Below are 18,170 nucleotides of genomic sequence, written 5' to 3' on the forward strand. Positions count from 1 at the left end.
TTTCTGTAACCTGATTTACTTTGAATTCATTAGCATTTTTATGACAACATTTTATATTAAATGTCAATGCAGATTTTTTACCAAAGCCTGTGGGTCTTTAATTAAGGTATTGTTAGCATAACGGTGATTTAGCCCGCTTTACTGGGGCTAGCTGGCGCACCAGATGGTGCAACTTAAGCGCCTGTAAGTCAGACTGACCCGAGGTGAAACAGATATTACATTTGTTTCGGTACAGCAGGGCATGAGCGTGTTAGTCATGTCCTACCATCTTACGTAGGTTCCTGAAGGCTACATAACCTGAATGAAGCATGTCCTGTCCGGTGACGTTTTCTCTGTGCTTGTGAATGCACCACCCTGCGTTTTTTTTGCTCCTTTGGGCGGAGTTTCTGTTCCCTGCTGGAAAAAAGTCCCTGGCCGAGCAACGAGGAGTCAGAGCAGACTAATTGTCGGAGGGAAGCAGATACTCACCTGTTGAACAGCAGCGGTCTGGTTTAAATTACTTCTTTTTATTCACTTGTTTTTCTCTCTGAAACTCTCCGAGTTGGCCCTCAGGATGACGGACACTCTTTTACCAAACGGCATCAAAGACAGCGGAGGAGACAGTACTTATTTCAGAAAGGTGAGTTTTCTCTCTCGTCGCTTCAGTTTGGTTACAGAAACACTGTATACACGTCTACTGTAACGTTTTTATATCATTAGCTTACTGTTAGCATACGGTTTGTGGCATGTTTATGGCTTGACTGGAATAAATAGCCTATTCTTTTATTATTATTTTTTTTATGTAGGCCTATGTCGATATTTTCAATGTGAAACGTTCAAGAGGCACCCACAGATTTAATATCCAACTTGTTTCCTTCAGTCTAGATAATTATACTTTGATATTAACTCACTGTATTAGGCTAGATAACTACAGGATGTAGCCTACTCGTATTTATTGTTTCAAGCTAATTTGACGAGGGAAACTATATTTTGTATGTGTAAGATACAACAAAACATAGAACAGATCAAATCATATAGAAAAGCACATGGGGAATTTTAAAGTAAGTAAATCAATCTCAAAATGTTAAAGTTTCTACACTTTTAGTTTTAGTTTCAAATTGGGCATAACAAATACTGTGAGTCCTGATGTGTCACCAACAGCAGCAGAAACCACAGCACTGTCATCTTCAGCTGTGTGTGTGTGTGTGTGTATGTGTGTATGTGTGTGTGTGTGTGTTACTCCAAGAATAGGTTGTATCGGCTCGGTCGCTGATAGTGACAGAGGCTGAAGGAGCAGTGACCAAACATCCCATGATTAACATAAACTGTACCCTGCTGTTGTGAGAGGTGTGACAGGGATGGATACTTTGCTGATACCCTGGTAAATTTAGGTCAGAATAGCCTCCTGCTCCTGATAGATAACTTTGGCAGAAACTATTTTGTTCTTACGTTAATTCGTCTGTATTAGTTCAGTAATTCTTCAGGGCTCGGTTTTCATTTCTTTTATTATGTTTGGACCTTTTCTGTTGACAGTATCCTAGAGCTGCACACATGGGATGTGCTCTGGATAACAGCATCAGCTAAGTGATTGAAATCTAAATGTAGGTGCCAGGTTATCTAAATAGTTTCTCAGATAAGAGTAATGTTTTCCCTGCCCACGTTTGTGATTAGTTTGAAGCCTTTTCATCATGTTAATTAGCTGGTGAACCAGCATTAAGTAGTTGTAATTGTCCAATCGGGCGTAGCAGAGAAACCCCTCTAACCAGTTTTACGTTTCGTGTATCTAAGAGCTGTGATGTTATCCATGCTGAGGCTACGAGAAAGGCACTTGGCAGTGGTTTAGTGATTACCTAATGTGTTGTGCTGGATTCCCTGTCGGCCATACTGTGTCTCATTCTTCCACATTTGTACTAGTGTCCTCAACTGGAGTGTTTTTATGGAAAAGCTTGTTTAGATGGGCATCTGAACAGGACCTTTGTGTCTTCCAATCCCCCCGAATCCCCCTCTGAACGCTGTCTGGATTTAGGCTCTGTGCTGCACTTCCTGTGTCTATAAAAACGTCAGTGGGAGCCAGGGTATGGCACTGCCACAGGACATGATGGGAGACTGTAGAGCCTAATACTTCAATCACAAGTAGTTTATTACTGTAACAGACGTTGTCAAACCTAACTCAACCTGCTTTCTCCATCGTTCTCACTCTCTCTACATTTCCTTTGTCCTCTGTTCTCAGTATTGAGTGGTCAGGATTCTCCACTTTCATTGCAGGGACCTTCTTAGTATAAAAAGGCTTGCACGTTTGCCGAGACCACAAAGTAATGAGCTGCGTTCTCGTTTTGTCATCTTTAAGAGATTTGCCATTTGGAAACTTTTGGGTCAAATTTTAACCAAGTGGAGCCAAGATGATCTTTGCTTCCATTTTTCGTGCCCCTCTCTCTGGGTGAAAATGAATTTAATGATTTACAAGGCCTCACTGGGCTCTGCCGATGCTCTGGGGAGCTGCTGTGGTTCAGGGCTTCCTTCCCAGCCGTCCACCGTTTCACCTCCAGCTGGCTGAGATCCGACTGGACTGCTGCAGGATGGAAAGATGGCAGAACAAAAAGCCGAATCGGCATGTTTCTCCTCCTTATCCTCCACGGCCAACGAGGGCATTGACGTAGCATCTGGCCCTAGGCCGTCCTTCAGCCAGACCACAGACACAAATTGACAACATGTGTCCTGGTTCACAAACCAGACAAGCTCCCTCGACTTGGAGACACACTAAGGTTCCCTCGAAGGGATTTGTATTGGAAAAAGACAAATGAGAGATGCAGCTGTGATCAAATATCTTCTCTGAATATTAAAATGTCTCTCTTTGGATTCAGTAAAGCACACCCCCTTTTGGGCAAGCTGGAAAAGCCACTGTAATTGGAGTGGTTTCAATGTGTGAAGTCAGTCAGGAAACATGCAACATTTCAGCTTGATATTTACTTCATCATAAAGAGGCGATAATTTTGAGATACTGAGCACACTGTATTTATACAAAACTGGTTGCTTTAACCTCTTCTGGGCAAATTGCCAGTCCTGATCAGCAGTTGTATAAACCATTTACCCATGGACTGTTGCTCTACATGTTCTGTATGAAGCCTCGGTTATACAACGACAGGATGATTAGCAGTTTGATGGATATGATAATGGACAGGATTGTCTTTGTGTTTGGCTCAGTACGCTTATAGAGAGAGGCTTTACTGTTTGAATATGGCAGTGGGTAGGAGAGGTTTCGTTCCCCAAGTGATTCAGTGGTCAGGAGAACTAGGGGTTCGGTTCCATGTGTCACTTGATATGATGCTGATCAAGTTTTCATCCAAAGGGTCTGTGTTGTGATGTGACTGTAAAGCAGCATTGCTTCTTAATTTTTCTTACTTAGAAACTGTAAAACAATGTCCTCGACAATTCAAAACACAAAAGTCAAAATCTCTCAAACTAAGCTAACCTGAAGTATAGGTGTGGTATCCAACCATCAGTTGTGTGTTCTTGATGATGAGACATCATCATGTAATGGTCACTTACAAAGGATCATCACATTGGAATGCGAGCATGGGTTTCATACCTAATTACATATTAAAAATGTACACAGAACATATCGCTATGGTTACTATCAACCACAAGGCACTCCCTTGTTCTTTAACACACATGTACACCCCGGTTTTGATGTCATGATTGACGTGACAACATACTCTTGCCACACCCTGCTGTCACTCTAATAATAACCACTGCTACGTCCAGCCAGGCCACGCCCCCGACAGCCTCGATACACCTCTATTGTGTAATTACCATGGCTTTTATTTGTAAAACTGGTTAATCATTACACTCTCAGGTCGCTGATGTGTTTGTACTGGAACACCCAAGTGACTACAGTGGAGTGCAATATAACTTGAAAATGTGATACCCTCTTGCAACCGTTTGTGCACGTCACATACCTCTGCCCACTTCTGCTTACTCAGTTTACAGGAATTGTCTCTGAATAAGAGCATCTGCAGCATGACTCAGATATAAATGTAAAAAATGTTAGAGGTGATACAGGCGCAAGACATACACTAACAGCTACACTTTGAATGACTTGGATGAATTAAACTCCCTCGGAGAAGTGTGATGTCAGCTATTGTTTTTTTTCTTTGGCTGTGTTTTTTGTAAGGATTATATTTCGGGCATTTCTGGTAGAGCCAGACAGGAATCGAGGGAATAAAATACAATAAATGTCAGCTGGATATGAATTTACGCATGTGAATGTGGTGTGCGATTAACCATTTGGATACAAGGAGCATCTCTATCAATAGACCTTATGGTCTAAATAAAGTGTATTTTTGTGTGTATTTTTAGATATTTTTAAAGAAGATTCAAATAGTCACATGTTTTGTAATTATCTGTATATTAGTTGTTAAAATAAGTGCATAACCGTTGTTGGTCATGTGGCAAACTTGATGAAACCACAATGCAAATTAAAAAAAAGTTGTTTGCTTAAAGAAGTGTGTGTTTTGAGAATAATTACTTCAAGAACTGAATGCATCTGGATACATTTGGTGTCTATACTGTATGTGGGAAGCCAGTGAGGGATTTGGCCTCGTCGCAGCACTGTTGAGGTGGGGATCAGAGGGATAGTGTGAACCTCTCGGGTGTTTTGTCCTCCTAGTGAAACTCCTTGATGTCTGATGAAATAAAGGATGAGGTGACATCATGTGTATCTGAGGAGCCAGGTAGAGTTAGAAGTGACCATGACAGTGTGATGTGTCCCAATTTGAGGACTGTAAACCAACTGGTTTTACTCTGCTGACTGGTCTCAGTGCATCATGTTGTTAGGTACAGCACAAACCACACCTGTGCTGTGCTGTGACTCAGTCAGTATGAATGTCTAAGGCCAGTTTATCTGTACTGCAGTGAGTGGCAGCCTGTTGATTTAGTGAGGCTGGGACACTTGTGGTTGTGATAGGGACAAGGACACACAGTACAGCCACATACAGGCCGTTAGTTGTAAACACAGAGAGTGAGAGCTTGTGTTTGACTTGAGTGAAGTATAATAAGGTGCAGTTCTTTCCACACCCAACTTAGATTTACTTTTGCAGTTACATCAGCGAATGAAGATAAAGTAGAAGTTCACATAAATGAATTTTAAAGCCAAATGAAAAACTGTTGACGTCAGAGGAACGTTTAAGGACAGTTCAGTTACATTTTTTTTTCACACATTTGCTGCTCTCACAGTGCTGTATAGCAACAATCCTTTGCTTAAAATACAATTGCTTGGAGCTGAACTGACATAAATAAATATATAGATTTAAAAGAACGGTTTGAATGCATTGAAGGAAATCAAGGATCTGTTTTATGATTGCTTCCAACAAAATCATTGCAACAGAAAAACCAATAATCAGGATCATCCTCCTTCTTTTGCAGCATGGACATTTTCATGATGCAATTTTTACATTTTAACAAAATCGTATCTTCTGCTGACATGTTTGTTTCTGCATCTTCTTATCTTAGGGATGTAACCCGTTCGCCCAGACTGGACGTAGCAAACTGCAGAATAAGCGAGCCAGTCTGAACCAGCAGATCATCAAACAGATGAGGATGAGGGCCGGAGCTGAGAACCTGCTGAAGTAAGTACAAAACTAATAATACCTGCATGCATACTTTACATTTGTGTGGCTGCTTTATTTATTAATTCTTTACGATGTGTATTTTAGTGGGAAGATTGAATCATTCTTAAATGTACATATTAAACAAAAAGGATGGTTTGAACAGAAACAGAGATACCCACATGTAAACACAGTTACGCATTTGCATTTGGTGCATGAATGAAAGCCAGCCGTTCTAAGTTTATCTCTCTGTTCACACAACATATACTGTACAGTACAGTATATGTTGACATTCCATGTCTGTACTGCTAGTCGGTTATGTCACTCTATTGCCCGCATACTCCATAACTCCAGTTGGTCTGTCATGAGTTGTCATGAATTTTTGGTGAGACTTAAAACAACACTGAGGGGCAGAGGATATTAGATAACAACCTGGAAGAGGAGCATTCCATGCACCCTGAAAACAAAGAGCCACTGTGATATTTGGCTTACCCTTAGAAATGTGTTTTTGCTGAGCCTTTGAATTTTGATTATAGGTTGCAAAGGTTTGATGCTTCCTGTCTGATTTTTGATAAGATGCGGGAACTTTTGTTGTTTTGCATTTGTTGTCCCCTAGCCTATACAACTACAGTTTTTCATAACTTTACAGATTATACTTTTTCGTCTGACACAAAGACAATTTTGAGTGTCTGTTTTGTTTGTGTTATCATGTGGCTGTAGAGCTAAAATGTGAATTTAGTGGGGAGGAAGCTCTCAGACTCATTGTACGTCTCCTTTCTCTGAGATTTTGATAATAAAGGGAGAGATGTCTTCTCCCTCATGAAATGCCTGTTCTTGCTGGATTGAATGGCCGAACTTGAGATCAGATTTCTCAGCAGGTACAATGCAACAAAGCAGAACAAGGAAGTTTACTGTCCTTTCAAACACCTTTCAATCTCAGGCTTCAGTCTGGTTTAAGGGCTTTTTACCCACAAAAAGCATTTTTTTCTGACTATTGTTTGCTGCATTTTGAGGTGCATTTGGATAACATTGTGACTAAGACTAAGACTTTTGAACCATTCATCATGCTTTGCCTAAGGGAAATAATTGGGTTGTACAACATGTTTTCCCATCTTGTCGGACATGAGAAGTGTTGTGAAGCTGTCGAGCAGTAACACTTGAATGTGTAGTGAAAAGAAAGAGACTAGCTGTTTGGATTAGGGATGCAAATTTTAAGTCATTTCTTTAATTGATAGTCTGCTGCCTTAACAATCAATTATTGGTTGAACATTAATAGTATCTGAAATATATTGAACATTTTCCTGTTAGAAAAATGTAATAACTGACATGATCTTTGTTCAATGCAAAATCAGAATAGGTTACAACAGGAGCTAAAAGAACTTATAGTTAACACCAAGTTACTTGAATATTTTCTCACACCAATATGCTGCGTCTTATTTTGATATAGTTGATAAGCAATAATTAGCAGTTTATATCAAGGTACTGTTTGATGTATTTAGCGGCACTCTGATTGTTGGTTAATACATTATTAATCAGTTAAATTCTTCAAGTTGATTAATCGATTAATGATTAATCATTAACATCCCTAGTTTAAATACAAACAACAACTGTGCACATTTTCAGTCTCTCCTAGAAATCTCTTTAAAGTGTTGCACTTAATTGTACACATGCAACATATTTGTGTCAAGAATGAAAACAGAGAGCTTGTATGTACAGTACCAACAGCATGTTTAAGGGCTCTCCATTGCACTTGACCAACAATGCAGTGTGTACATGTGTTTAACCAGTTCTGTTCTGTTGAATGCCTCCAATGGACTGTAGAACATAGTTGGCTTTCAGAAATGCTTCATAAATAGGTCTCTGTTGTTGGCTTTATTTAGACATTTCCGTGGATTGACAGAGCTGGTTCATGTGGCATGTTTGCTAATGCTACATGTTTGATCTCCTCAACAGGTCAGTGCTTGGCTGTGCACACTGTAGACAGATGTTTTAGTTTCCTTTGTTGAACACCTTTTGGTTCATTGTTGGATTTTTTTTTCAATGGCGAGATGTGAGGCCATCATATTTCAGGAATTGCATTTTGGAGGCCAAGAAAATGAAGTTATTGTAAAGTGCTGAGGGCAAGAGAAGAATAGAGCGTTTTCTGTATTTAACGTGGATATACTGGTTACTTTATAATCCAATCTGTTTCCTTGTTGTGACCAATGATGATGTGTTTCCATGAACACAGTTTTAAATGTGAATCCACCTGAACCTGCTATACTGGAAACAAACAAGTTTGTCTGCTGCTGCCTTTTGAGACAAAAATAGGAGGCAGAAAACATGGAGAGCCATAATTAATGTATTTATGTCTTTTTATTGTACCTAACGATAGGAAATATGCAGGGAAACTCCAGCCTGAAAAATGCCCAGAGTTGAATCAACACCTTTCTGAGAAATGGAATATATTCCGCTTCATAAATGTAGTGTTTATTGCAGGCTCACTGTACTGGATTGCATTAGAATATACTGTGTCCACCTTCTGTCCTGTGTGTTCTTTGGCAGGATGATATGTCTCACACATGGTGTTAAGTTAAGTGAACATGGGGTACATTGTGTCACCGAAGCACTGAGTCTATAGACAAATGGTACAAGGGTGTACCTTTTCTTTGACGGTGAAGCCTCAACTTCTCCCACTAGGATTCCCAAATCATCTCTCTTTCCGTTTCTGTTTAGATTAGTCCAGGGAGGCAAGATACCACTCTGTGCGTGTGTGTGAGAGAGAAAGAGTATGTATCCATTAGGCCAGTCTAAGCCTACTCTCAGAAGCATCACATTCCTCTAGTACTTCTCATCTGCTGCCCAGCCAAGGCCAGGAGCAAATGGACTCTGTGTGTGTGTGTGTGTGTGTGTGTGTGTGTGTGTGTGTGTGTGTGTGTGTGTGTGTGTGTCTTTGCCAGTCCAGCTGCAGCACAGAGAACAGACTGGATGCATTTCTCAGTTTCAAGTATGCTCTTATCTTAATTTTAAGGCCTTAAATTACATACAGTCCTACCTGTGATCTTCCATCTATGTGTTGGAGTGAGCGTAACAGGGTTGCCATGGCTATCCAACAGACTTGGACATCCACCTGGACTATCATGTCAAAAATCATTCTAGAAAATTCATTTATGATTGTGTGGCCAATATAGAAATTTACAAAAAATATCAGCATACAAAGATCCTATTAGGAGACTACTAACTGGTTTTTTTTCTTACATGTTGCGGCCAATTTCCCAACCTCACTTTTTTGTCCTCCAGTATTGTTCTGCATTCCTCTTTCTATCAGCAACAGGTGGAGTCTGTCTGGTCTGACCAGTTCTCTTCTCTTCTCTTCTCTTCTCTTCTCTTCTCTTCTCTTGGTAGAAGGAGAACAAATCAACACGGACATTCACACGTAGTGCTTTAAAGGAGTACTCCAGTGATTTTGACAAATAGATGAATGGTCAAAGTCTCAAGCTCCAGAAACACTGTATTCAACTGAATTATGGCAAATGCAGGATAGAGTCTTCACTTACCTCCAAAATGCCTCCAGTGTAAAATGCATGTGTTCTGTTGAAAATGTCACATTTTAGAAAGCTCTCTCAGAGCTGCAGAACGTAATTTATAAAATCAGTGGAGTGTCCCTTCAAAGCTTTAAATAACAGAGAGTAATTTCCAATCAGTAGCACCACAAGACATCTCTATTCAGGTCAGAATTTGAGGAAAAATACAATTAACAGCCATTCTATCAAAAACATAAAAACAGCCTTTCCAGAAAAGAGGATATGGGGAACTTGAGTGAAACCACTCTTGCTGGTTTACAGTCTGACTCCCACGCTCCATGGAATGATATTAGATATTTAATTGGAAATTAATAACAGCCTTTGGTCTGGAGAACTGGCATCTCTTCTTTCCAAACCACAACACCCCTACCTCCTCCACCCTGATGGATTCCCCAGGCCAAGCCTCCTCAGAAACCCTTTAGCAGACCAAAAGGGAAGTAATGTTGTGGTGTTATTGTTAAGTAGGGGATGACATCCCTGTTATGATCCAATGTGTTGTATGGAGAAAAACTACTATGAGTAGTCTGGTAACACACTGTGGCCAATGAGCAGAGTGAACCTGTTATTTGTTTGCTGTAGACTCCATTCATTCTGAAAAGTCATGCTCCTTATCTAAGACTGCATTATAATGTTTGATTTTTGAACGCAGTTTAAGTCATGTACAGTATGGTCATGACAACTGTTTCCCAGTATATAATGGTGCTAATGGTTTGTTATTCCTTAAATTATCATGTTCTTAAGTTGTAACATTTTATGTGAAAATGTTTCAAACACTTGGTTAGTCAAAACCCAGTTTTTCTCGTTTGATCTCTCTAACCTTCAGCTGAACTGTTTTTGTTTTTTTTAACTCCCGCCTGCCAGCGCTTCTTCACCTGTCACCTTTCTTGTTAAAAATCACATCCTCTGTAATAACAGGGTAGAGAGAGAGAGATCAGTTCACAGGGAGACGGGCTCAGACTGACAACAGTGATTTAAGTGTGGGTGTGTCTCCCATTAGTTACGACTGGACTGACACAGAATATGTTGGTTTCACTGTAAAACAGAGATAAGGATGAAGTGAGACCACTGAGGCGCTGACACACACACATACACACACACACACACACACACACACACACACACACCCCCTGTATTATTTCAACCTTATCTACACTGTGCAGTGAGCATAGTGTGATCGTATATGTGAAGGTGGATCTTATTTAAAACAATGATCTAGCCATGAAGAATGAGCTGCTGATCCATGAGTCATGGATCTTGGTTAAGCTGTTGTCTGCTGGAGACTAACTCAAGTGCACAGCAGGACACAGTGACGCACATCTGTGGTCCCGAACAACGAGGGAGGCACGCTTGTTTTAATAATCAGCTACAGGAAAGTTTGGTTATGACACAGTGGACAATAACTAGGCTGATATTTTTTGTCCTGTCTCTTTATTTCAAACGTTTTATGACCTTTTTGTCTCACCTTTTATGTTTGTGTTTCATTTTTTGTTTCTTTAAATCTCTCTCTCTCCAATCTCTCTTGTGTGCAGGGCCTCATCTAACAACAAGGTTAAAGAGATGGTGCTGTTGGAGTTGAGCTATGTTAACTCCAACCTGCAGCTCCTGATGGGACAGCTGGAAGGACTCAACAGCTCAGTGGAGGTCTACCAGAACACCCAGTAAGTACAACATTATTGCTCCCTCTTTAACTTCTATTGATTTCTACAATGTAGAATCAATATTTCTACTACTGCCATATAGGCTTGTTCAGGGCATTTGTGTAATGGACATACAATTCAACAAGGAAAAACATGTCAACAGCAGAAGAATGCAGCTGATTTTGTGGGCTTGTTTGTTAGCCACACAGCTAGCTTTTTGCGCTTTGGTTCACAATTGACTTCACCAGTGGAAAAAGACTGTGGTTTTGTCCTAAGAGGCAATGCATCTGCAGCCAATAGAATGTAATTACTTATAATTCCCAGATTAATTGAAGGTTGGCTTTCATGCTAACTGCCTGTGATGAATCTATTAAATAGATTATATGCACAGCAGCCAGATATTTCCACTGTTTACATTAATGACTTGCTTGACTGACACTAGTCCTCTTGTCACATAATAAGGTCACCACTCTGTACGATTTGAAACGCAATCTGAAACTAAATCTGATTACTACAGAGGTGCATAACACAAACACAGTTTTGACTGGCAGCCAGCAAGACACTGGTCTGTCTCTTACAGACTGTAAACATGGTAAAGTCAGATCAAAGACATTTCATGAAAGAGGGGCAGATAAAAGTGGTGTGTAGAGTTAGTGAAAGACATATAGAAACGCATGTAGACAAACGAAAAGCGTGTGCTGTTGAACTGGACCGGCTGGTTTTTGTGACACAATGCACAGAGCAACAAGGAAACGATGAGCTGAACTTGCATGCAAACTGAACTTGATAAGCATCTAGTTTGAGGCCTCTGTCAGTCAGTCAGATGATCAGGTGTGCATGGGTGTGTGTGACAATGAGCTCCGGTGTTTTGTTTCTTTATAGACAAGCCAAGTCTATAAGGTGTGGATGCAGTATGAATGTCATGAGTGATTCACGTATTATCTTGTCACATATCAGGTAAGCTTTAGGAAGACACAAAGGACTTGATGACAGTGATTTAGAAAAATCAAGGTTTTACACAAGGTGACAGATATTTGAATGTTGGCATCTGTCTGCAAATCTTCGGAAACAACACCTTTATGAACACATCTCCATATGATGGCACGAAACACACTGACAAAATAACCCAATAGGTTAGCGTGTAGTTGACTGAAAGCAACACTTCAGTGGCTGGGCATCAGTTTTAGAGATGATAAATGATGAACTGAAGGCAATAAATGTTTTCAGATATGAACATATAAAACATTAAAACAAATGTTTTTTTTTTTATGAAAAAGATTAATACATAGATTAATAGATTAATACATGACTGCTTCCAGGTGGCTCTTCTTATTAAGAACTCTTGAGACCTCCATTGACCATCTGCCAGGGCACACGTACACACTATACACTTAATAAACACACTAAACCTGCTCAGCATTCACACAGTCTAGGCAATACCAAAATGAAAAAACATACATACATATATACACCACATGTGTGTGTAATCCACACACGGAATACACACAAATGCATTATATGATGCATATAAGCATTATCATGTACAACCAAACCACAGTACACACACACACACCTCTGTAGAGGATGCCATGTTGCCCATGACAACAAATCACAACAGAGCAATAAAGTGATGAGAAAGGTGGGGAGATTGTGGAGGATTGTGGGGGATGGGGTGTTGTATGGTGGTAACTATGGTAACAATTCTGAGGGTCACTGACAGAAATCCAAATTACCACGCTGCTCCTACCCGCCGATTTTTCCATTCTGAAGTCGTTTAGTAGTGATTTTTAATGAGATCCAGATCTAGTGAGGGTTTCCTGTTAAATTTGGACATAAATCTGCAGATTATAAAACCCGAAATACAGGCTTTTGTTGGGATATCCAGACTAGTTTGATTTGTTTCAAGGACTCTGTGCTGTAAGGACTAACAGGCTTTAAGCTGGTTTTAATAAATCATCTTCTAAGACAGGCAGAACTCCCTGCATTCATTAAAGATCAGAAGGCAAGAAAGAACAGAGGCAAATATTTTCCTGAATGTATTTTGTGTTCCATTACGTGATTTAGCTGATGTGTGATCTTTATACTCAAAGACACAAGACACAGCCTCCTGCTTTTGGACAGAGAGAGAACATTGCACACCTGCTTCTAAGAGATCTTCAGGCCGAAGTGTCTCTCTGTCACATGAGATCGGGCAGACTCAAGAGTGGAAACATTCAGCCTCCTTGACAGGCTCTTAGAGAAACACCTGCTCACTGCTTCATCCACAGACAAAAGGCATGCTGTGAAACTACCATCACCTGTCCACCATTGTGCGTCTGTTTAAAAGAAAATCAAACACGTGCAAAGTGTTTTCATAGTCACACTACCAGATCACAAAAGACCATACATACAGGTGTACAGGTAACATGCACAACAGAATATTGGATATGTTGAGAAAGTGTTCGTCTGTCATGTCTGAGCAGGTGTCTCAGTGGGACCATGCTGAGCAGCCACAATGGAGAGTTAGCCTCCTCCTCTCGGCCTGAAATACAACCTCAGCCTTAAGTACGGGAACAAAAACCTCTCCTCGTCTTTCTAGGCTTTTCCCACGAGTCCACCCTCTGAATAGCATCTTTCTGAGGTTATTTCTCACTCAGACCAGATTCAGCTGGTTTTGGCATGAGGTAATGCATACCAGAAAGCACCTACTGTATATATGACTGGTGCAGAACACGTGCTGTTGTCCAAACATGAGATAATCCCTGTATTGACAATCTTATCCAATATTAGAGCAAATACAACAAGGATTCATTCACCCTTTGTTGAACATTATGCTTATTATTAAAACTGTTTGCATTATCACATGCTTTCAGTGTCAATCACAGTACCAAAATGTTACTTGTACTGTGATTTGTGATGAAGTAAATGTTCGTTCAGTTCTTCTGTGTAATGTTCTTGACCAGGACAAAAAACAGAGTCTTTAAGACTTCTGAATCAGCTGAGATAAAGCGATGACAACAGTAAGATAAAGTTATCAGCAGTACAGACTGCTTCACTCACTTTGCTTTATGATTACAGAGCAGAGAGCTGAGATACTTAGCTTTTGCAGCCTCTGACAAGTGGGTGCTTTTACTTTTGATGATCTGATAATGAATAATAATAATAATAATGAGTAGGGAGTGCGGTGTGATTTCTAGAATCATGAAAATTAGTACTCTTTTGTTCATTAATGGTTTTGGCTTCTGATCAATAATAACACTGACATTTCAGATTAAACTTCAGTGAAGAAATCAACAGTGAAAACAATGAGTAGTTGCAGTACCTAACATAGCATATTGTTTAGCATATGCTAAGAGATATAGTTTGCATTGATATCAAGATGCTAATTTTGTACATGTCCTAGCCCGCTGCACTGTAAAATATATTTGCATCGTCAAAGCAATGGTTAGAAATTTTATTTGCATTCTTTCTGAGAGTTAAAAGGAACCACTCTCTTTAACATGAAGCTAACAGTAGGCTTCCAGCTAAGCTTATCACAAACTGACTGGAAGCAACAACCAGCCTGGCTCTTTCTAAGGAAAACACCCTTAAAAACGGAAACAATGCTTTTGCACTTTGCTTTTTGTACGGATTAAAGGTGCAATATGTGAGAATTTTTGTTGAATTCAAAAATGTATCCAAATAACAATGTGAACTTAACAACAGTTTTGACGTGATGACGTCTTTGTATTGTGTTGCATAGATATCTATGGAAGTTAGCATGCTAACCAGCAAGCCCTGGCCCATCTCAGGTCAAAGCTCTTGTACTAGTGGTGTAAACACCAACACTCCCCGGGTGCTCTGAGCTCCCATTTCAGTAAGTTACAGGAAGCAGCAGTTAGTGGTTACTCTAGCAATATGCTGCCCCTTATTTGTTTTGAGTATGAATTACACAGGCGGCCAATTCTTACATATTGCATCTAAAGAAACCAGATATAGTGAGATGTTAATTTTCTTTTATACCTTTCGACAGAGCCAGGCTAGTAGCAGTCTTCCCACTGCTACCAGTCTTTTTTTTAAGCTAAGGTAACAGTTTCTTGGCTCAAGCTTCATATTAGACCGACAGACATGAGAAGGGTGTAGACATTCTCATGTGCAAGAAAGCAAATGAGTGTACTCACTAAAAACTATTCCTTTGAAACAGACTCCCGTATCCCACTCATATTATCTAGCCTGAGATCTGTCCCTCCCTGCTGAACTCCTGTTACTGGCTTATACAAGCCAGCACTCAACTCGCGTAGGAGTCGAAAGAAGTCAGGACGTCTTGTTAAACCCTATAACATATCAGTATACTGTGTAGCAAAATAAAATGATGTTTCCTGTTAATACTGAATTTGTGACTCAGCGTAGTTTTGCTCAAAGTTAATAAGGGGTTTTTCTGGCCTCTCTGTAGCTAAAACCAGTGCTACACTTGACTGCTGTGGCAGTAGTCGTCTGTTCCATGTCTTGCACACTGGCACACTGAGTGGGAAGGTGTGTGTCTGTGGGTGTGTTTGTGTGTACATGCATGTGTGCGGGTCTGCAGGGAGGGGGAGTGAGCTTTCTAGAAGCTTTTAACATTTCAGATTCCTTGCAGAAGAGACATACTCCCCCCCCCCCCCGTGCCCCTCCTGATGCCAGCGCAGAGAAAAGACCAGAGTGATCTCAGCTACAAGTACTAATGGATTACACTGCAGCCTCTATCTTGCTCTGTCAGTGTTACTGATGAATGAGGTTTTCTGTGATTCACAGAGCCAGTGCGCCAGAGGAATGCTGCCTTATCATCAAGTGATGAATGAGTGTGAGGAGTTGTTTTTCAAAACCCTGTGGTTTAAACGTACTGTGCAGTGAAAAGGCTGTACTTGATCTCTGATCCCTTTGATAGAAAGAGTCCTGATCAAAATAGGTTGAGGATAGCATCATCATGAATAGTTGTTAATGTTAATAATGTTGGAACTGAAGTCTCTGTGGCTCTTTCCCTCATTTGAAGTTGTTTTGAATGGCCTAAATGTCGAGTAAATCCAGAAGCAACCCAAGCTTGTTTTCAAAGGGGTAATTTATTTAGCAACACCTCTTTCTCCTGCTCTCAGTAGGGGGAGGGTTTTGTTTTTTTATATATAGACTCCGTCTGATCAGCAGCAGGTATCTGTCAGGTTATATTTCCTCAGCGCTGATAACAAGCTGAACCTGCTTTCCATCTGTTAGCAGCAAGGACCTCCAAGTTCAAACAACCAGAAAAACTCTAAACCATTATAGCTACAGCTGAGATCAGAGAGGAATGTTACCTGCTATTTTATGGCAGCTTATGTTTACTGTTTTGTGGGTTAAAGTAATAGAAGGTTAAGAGTCTGCTTTCACAGAGGACCGAATCATTAGCATTACTGAAGCCGGGCAGCAACTCCAGAATGATTAATCAATAGAGAGTTTGTAGCTTTAGAGCACAAGGAGTTAGGGGGGCCCATTCACCTTTAAATCTGAACTTCTACAGAATGTGCTTACGGTACCATCTGCCTAATCCTGACTTGCCCTCCATGAAGCTACATTTAAGATTAAGTCAAGATTAATGAACTAAAATGTAAACTTTCTCAAGTGACAGAGCTGTGACTGGTGTACTCAAGCTGTTCCTCACACTGCACTGTCTGCCTTGGGTTCAATATCTTGTACCACATCTAGAGGCTACTTTCTCACCATTAACCTGTTTGTGTGTCAGTAGACTAATGAAGGATAGAAATGTGCTTTTCTGTTTAACCCTGTGCACATAGTTGTTTATGAACCAGATAAACACTGCATTGTTCTGTTGTATCTAAAGTCTGGCTGTATTATGTATTGTCAGCATTTACTGAGTTATTGTCCTTGTTGCCAACGCCTGTGAGCAGACTTCAAGAATATTTCCTTCCATGTGTATTATATTACATAAGATGACTGATTATTATCTCTATTTCTGTCTTTCCGCTTTGCTTACAGGGAAACAGCCAACATCCCCCTCATTGCTCTTGGTCTGAAGGAGACAAAAGAAGTCGACTACGCCACTTTCTTCAAGGTACAGGCACAACAGCTTCACCATGCCCTCCTCTTTACAACACGTGTCTATAAATCGTTTACATTTTGAAATTTCCATGTAAAACAAACTTTGAATTAGTTAATTATTTAAGTTGTGGAACAAAAAGATTAAAGAGTGTGATGATTTAAACTGTTATTATCATAATTTGAAGGTAACCAAGGTAAGATAAAAAGGAACTTAAACATTAGGTTTAAAGCTAAAATATCACTTTGACAGTTGACTTTTAGAAGCAAAACTGAGGCTCACTGACTCAAACAACATCAGTGTATTGATGCTGACCTGCATGTTGTCATCAGTTAAATAACACTGTCGAGGTTCACGGTTTCAGACATCATGACAGCATAAACACACACTTTATGAGCAAAGACAAATAGAAATCCTAAGTTTAAACTAGCCGACAGGAACACATGAACAGTAATATGCAGATAAAGGGATACAAGTACTGCTAATTTGCATGAAACAAATATGACCCACATTGGTAAGCCTGGGTTTTTCCATTCAGGATTTAGTTCCTGCAAAATGAAGTCTCCTTTCATTAAGTATTTGGGTCACATTGTCGGCGCCGTGTTCACCTGCTACTACTTTATGTTGCTATTTATTTATTCAGGAACAATAATCACCTGACCGTGAATAGATTTGTCTTGAAAGTTCGTCATTAGTTTTTGAGTTATCACGCAGGTATTTTCCAAACATGGGGAAGCACGCTCGTAAAGGCCCTGATGGCATTTTTATAGATGGTAGCATCCTGCTCTGGTTTACGGGCAGGCATTGTGAAAGGCGTTGTGACTTCATGATCTCTGCGCACGTTAATTCTGCTCTACTTATTGACTGTAATCACACCTCAGTCTTAATGACTTTGTGTCTCCTGCCTCTGGCTGGCACTGACAGAATGACAGCTCTCACCAACCTACTTGGCACGCCACAGTTGGCTTAAGAAAGACGTGACAGAGTGGACTCGTTGTGAGATTGTCCACCCTGTAATTTAAAGAAGTCACGTTGTTAAGCCCTAGAGCACTCCCCAACAACTGGAAAGAAAACATGTTGTACTGAGATGTTGAGTGTATTTGTTTCTGACAGGACTTCATCTTGGAGCACTACAGTGAAGACGGGAAAGATTATGAAGATGAAATTGCTGACCTGATGGACCTGCGACAGGTAGTGTGCACTCATAGTCTGATTTGACATGATAAGTTCATCATTTCTGATATGTGGCATCTCCGTTTAACATGCCCAGCATCCATAAAGTGTTATATATGTTATACCACACGAAGCACCAAGAAATACTTTTGTCTTAAAAACTTGGTTCATCATCTCGTGCTCTCTGGCCATA

The 18,170-nt window shown here is 40.2% G+C and overlaps 1 protein-coding gene across 2 annotated transcripts in view; it reads left to right on the plus strand.

The window, feature by feature from the left end:
- The first annotated feature begins 425 nt into the window (after window positions 1–425).
- Window positions 426–18,170, plus strand: part of rhpn2 (rhophilin, Rho GTPase binding protein 2) — a 30,156-nt gene continuing 12,411 nt past the window's right edge. For both annotated transcript variants that reach the window (XM_084362447.1, XM_084362448.1), the window contains exons 1-5: window positions 426–619; window positions 5,488–5,603; window positions 10,675–10,803; window positions 16,744–16,819; window positions 17,918–17,995. In XM_084362447.1, the coding sequence (XP_084218573.1) occupies window positions 554–619; window positions 5,488–5,603; window positions 10,675–10,803; window positions 16,744–16,819; window positions 17,918–17,995 (465 nt within the window). In that variant the 5' untranslated portion in view covers window positions 426–553. The remainder of the gene's footprint in view (window positions 620–5,487; window positions 5,604–10,674; window positions 10,804–16,743; window positions 16,820–17,917; window positions 17,996–18,170) is intronic.

The sequence above is a fragment of the Pagrus pagrus genome (genome assembly GCF_965226575.1).
Source record: "Pagrus pagrus genome assembly, chromosome: 1".
In the NCBI taxonomy this organism is placed as follows: domain Eukaryota; kingdom Metazoa; phylum Chordata; class Actinopteri; order Spariformes; family Sparidae; genus Pagrus; species Pagrus pagrus.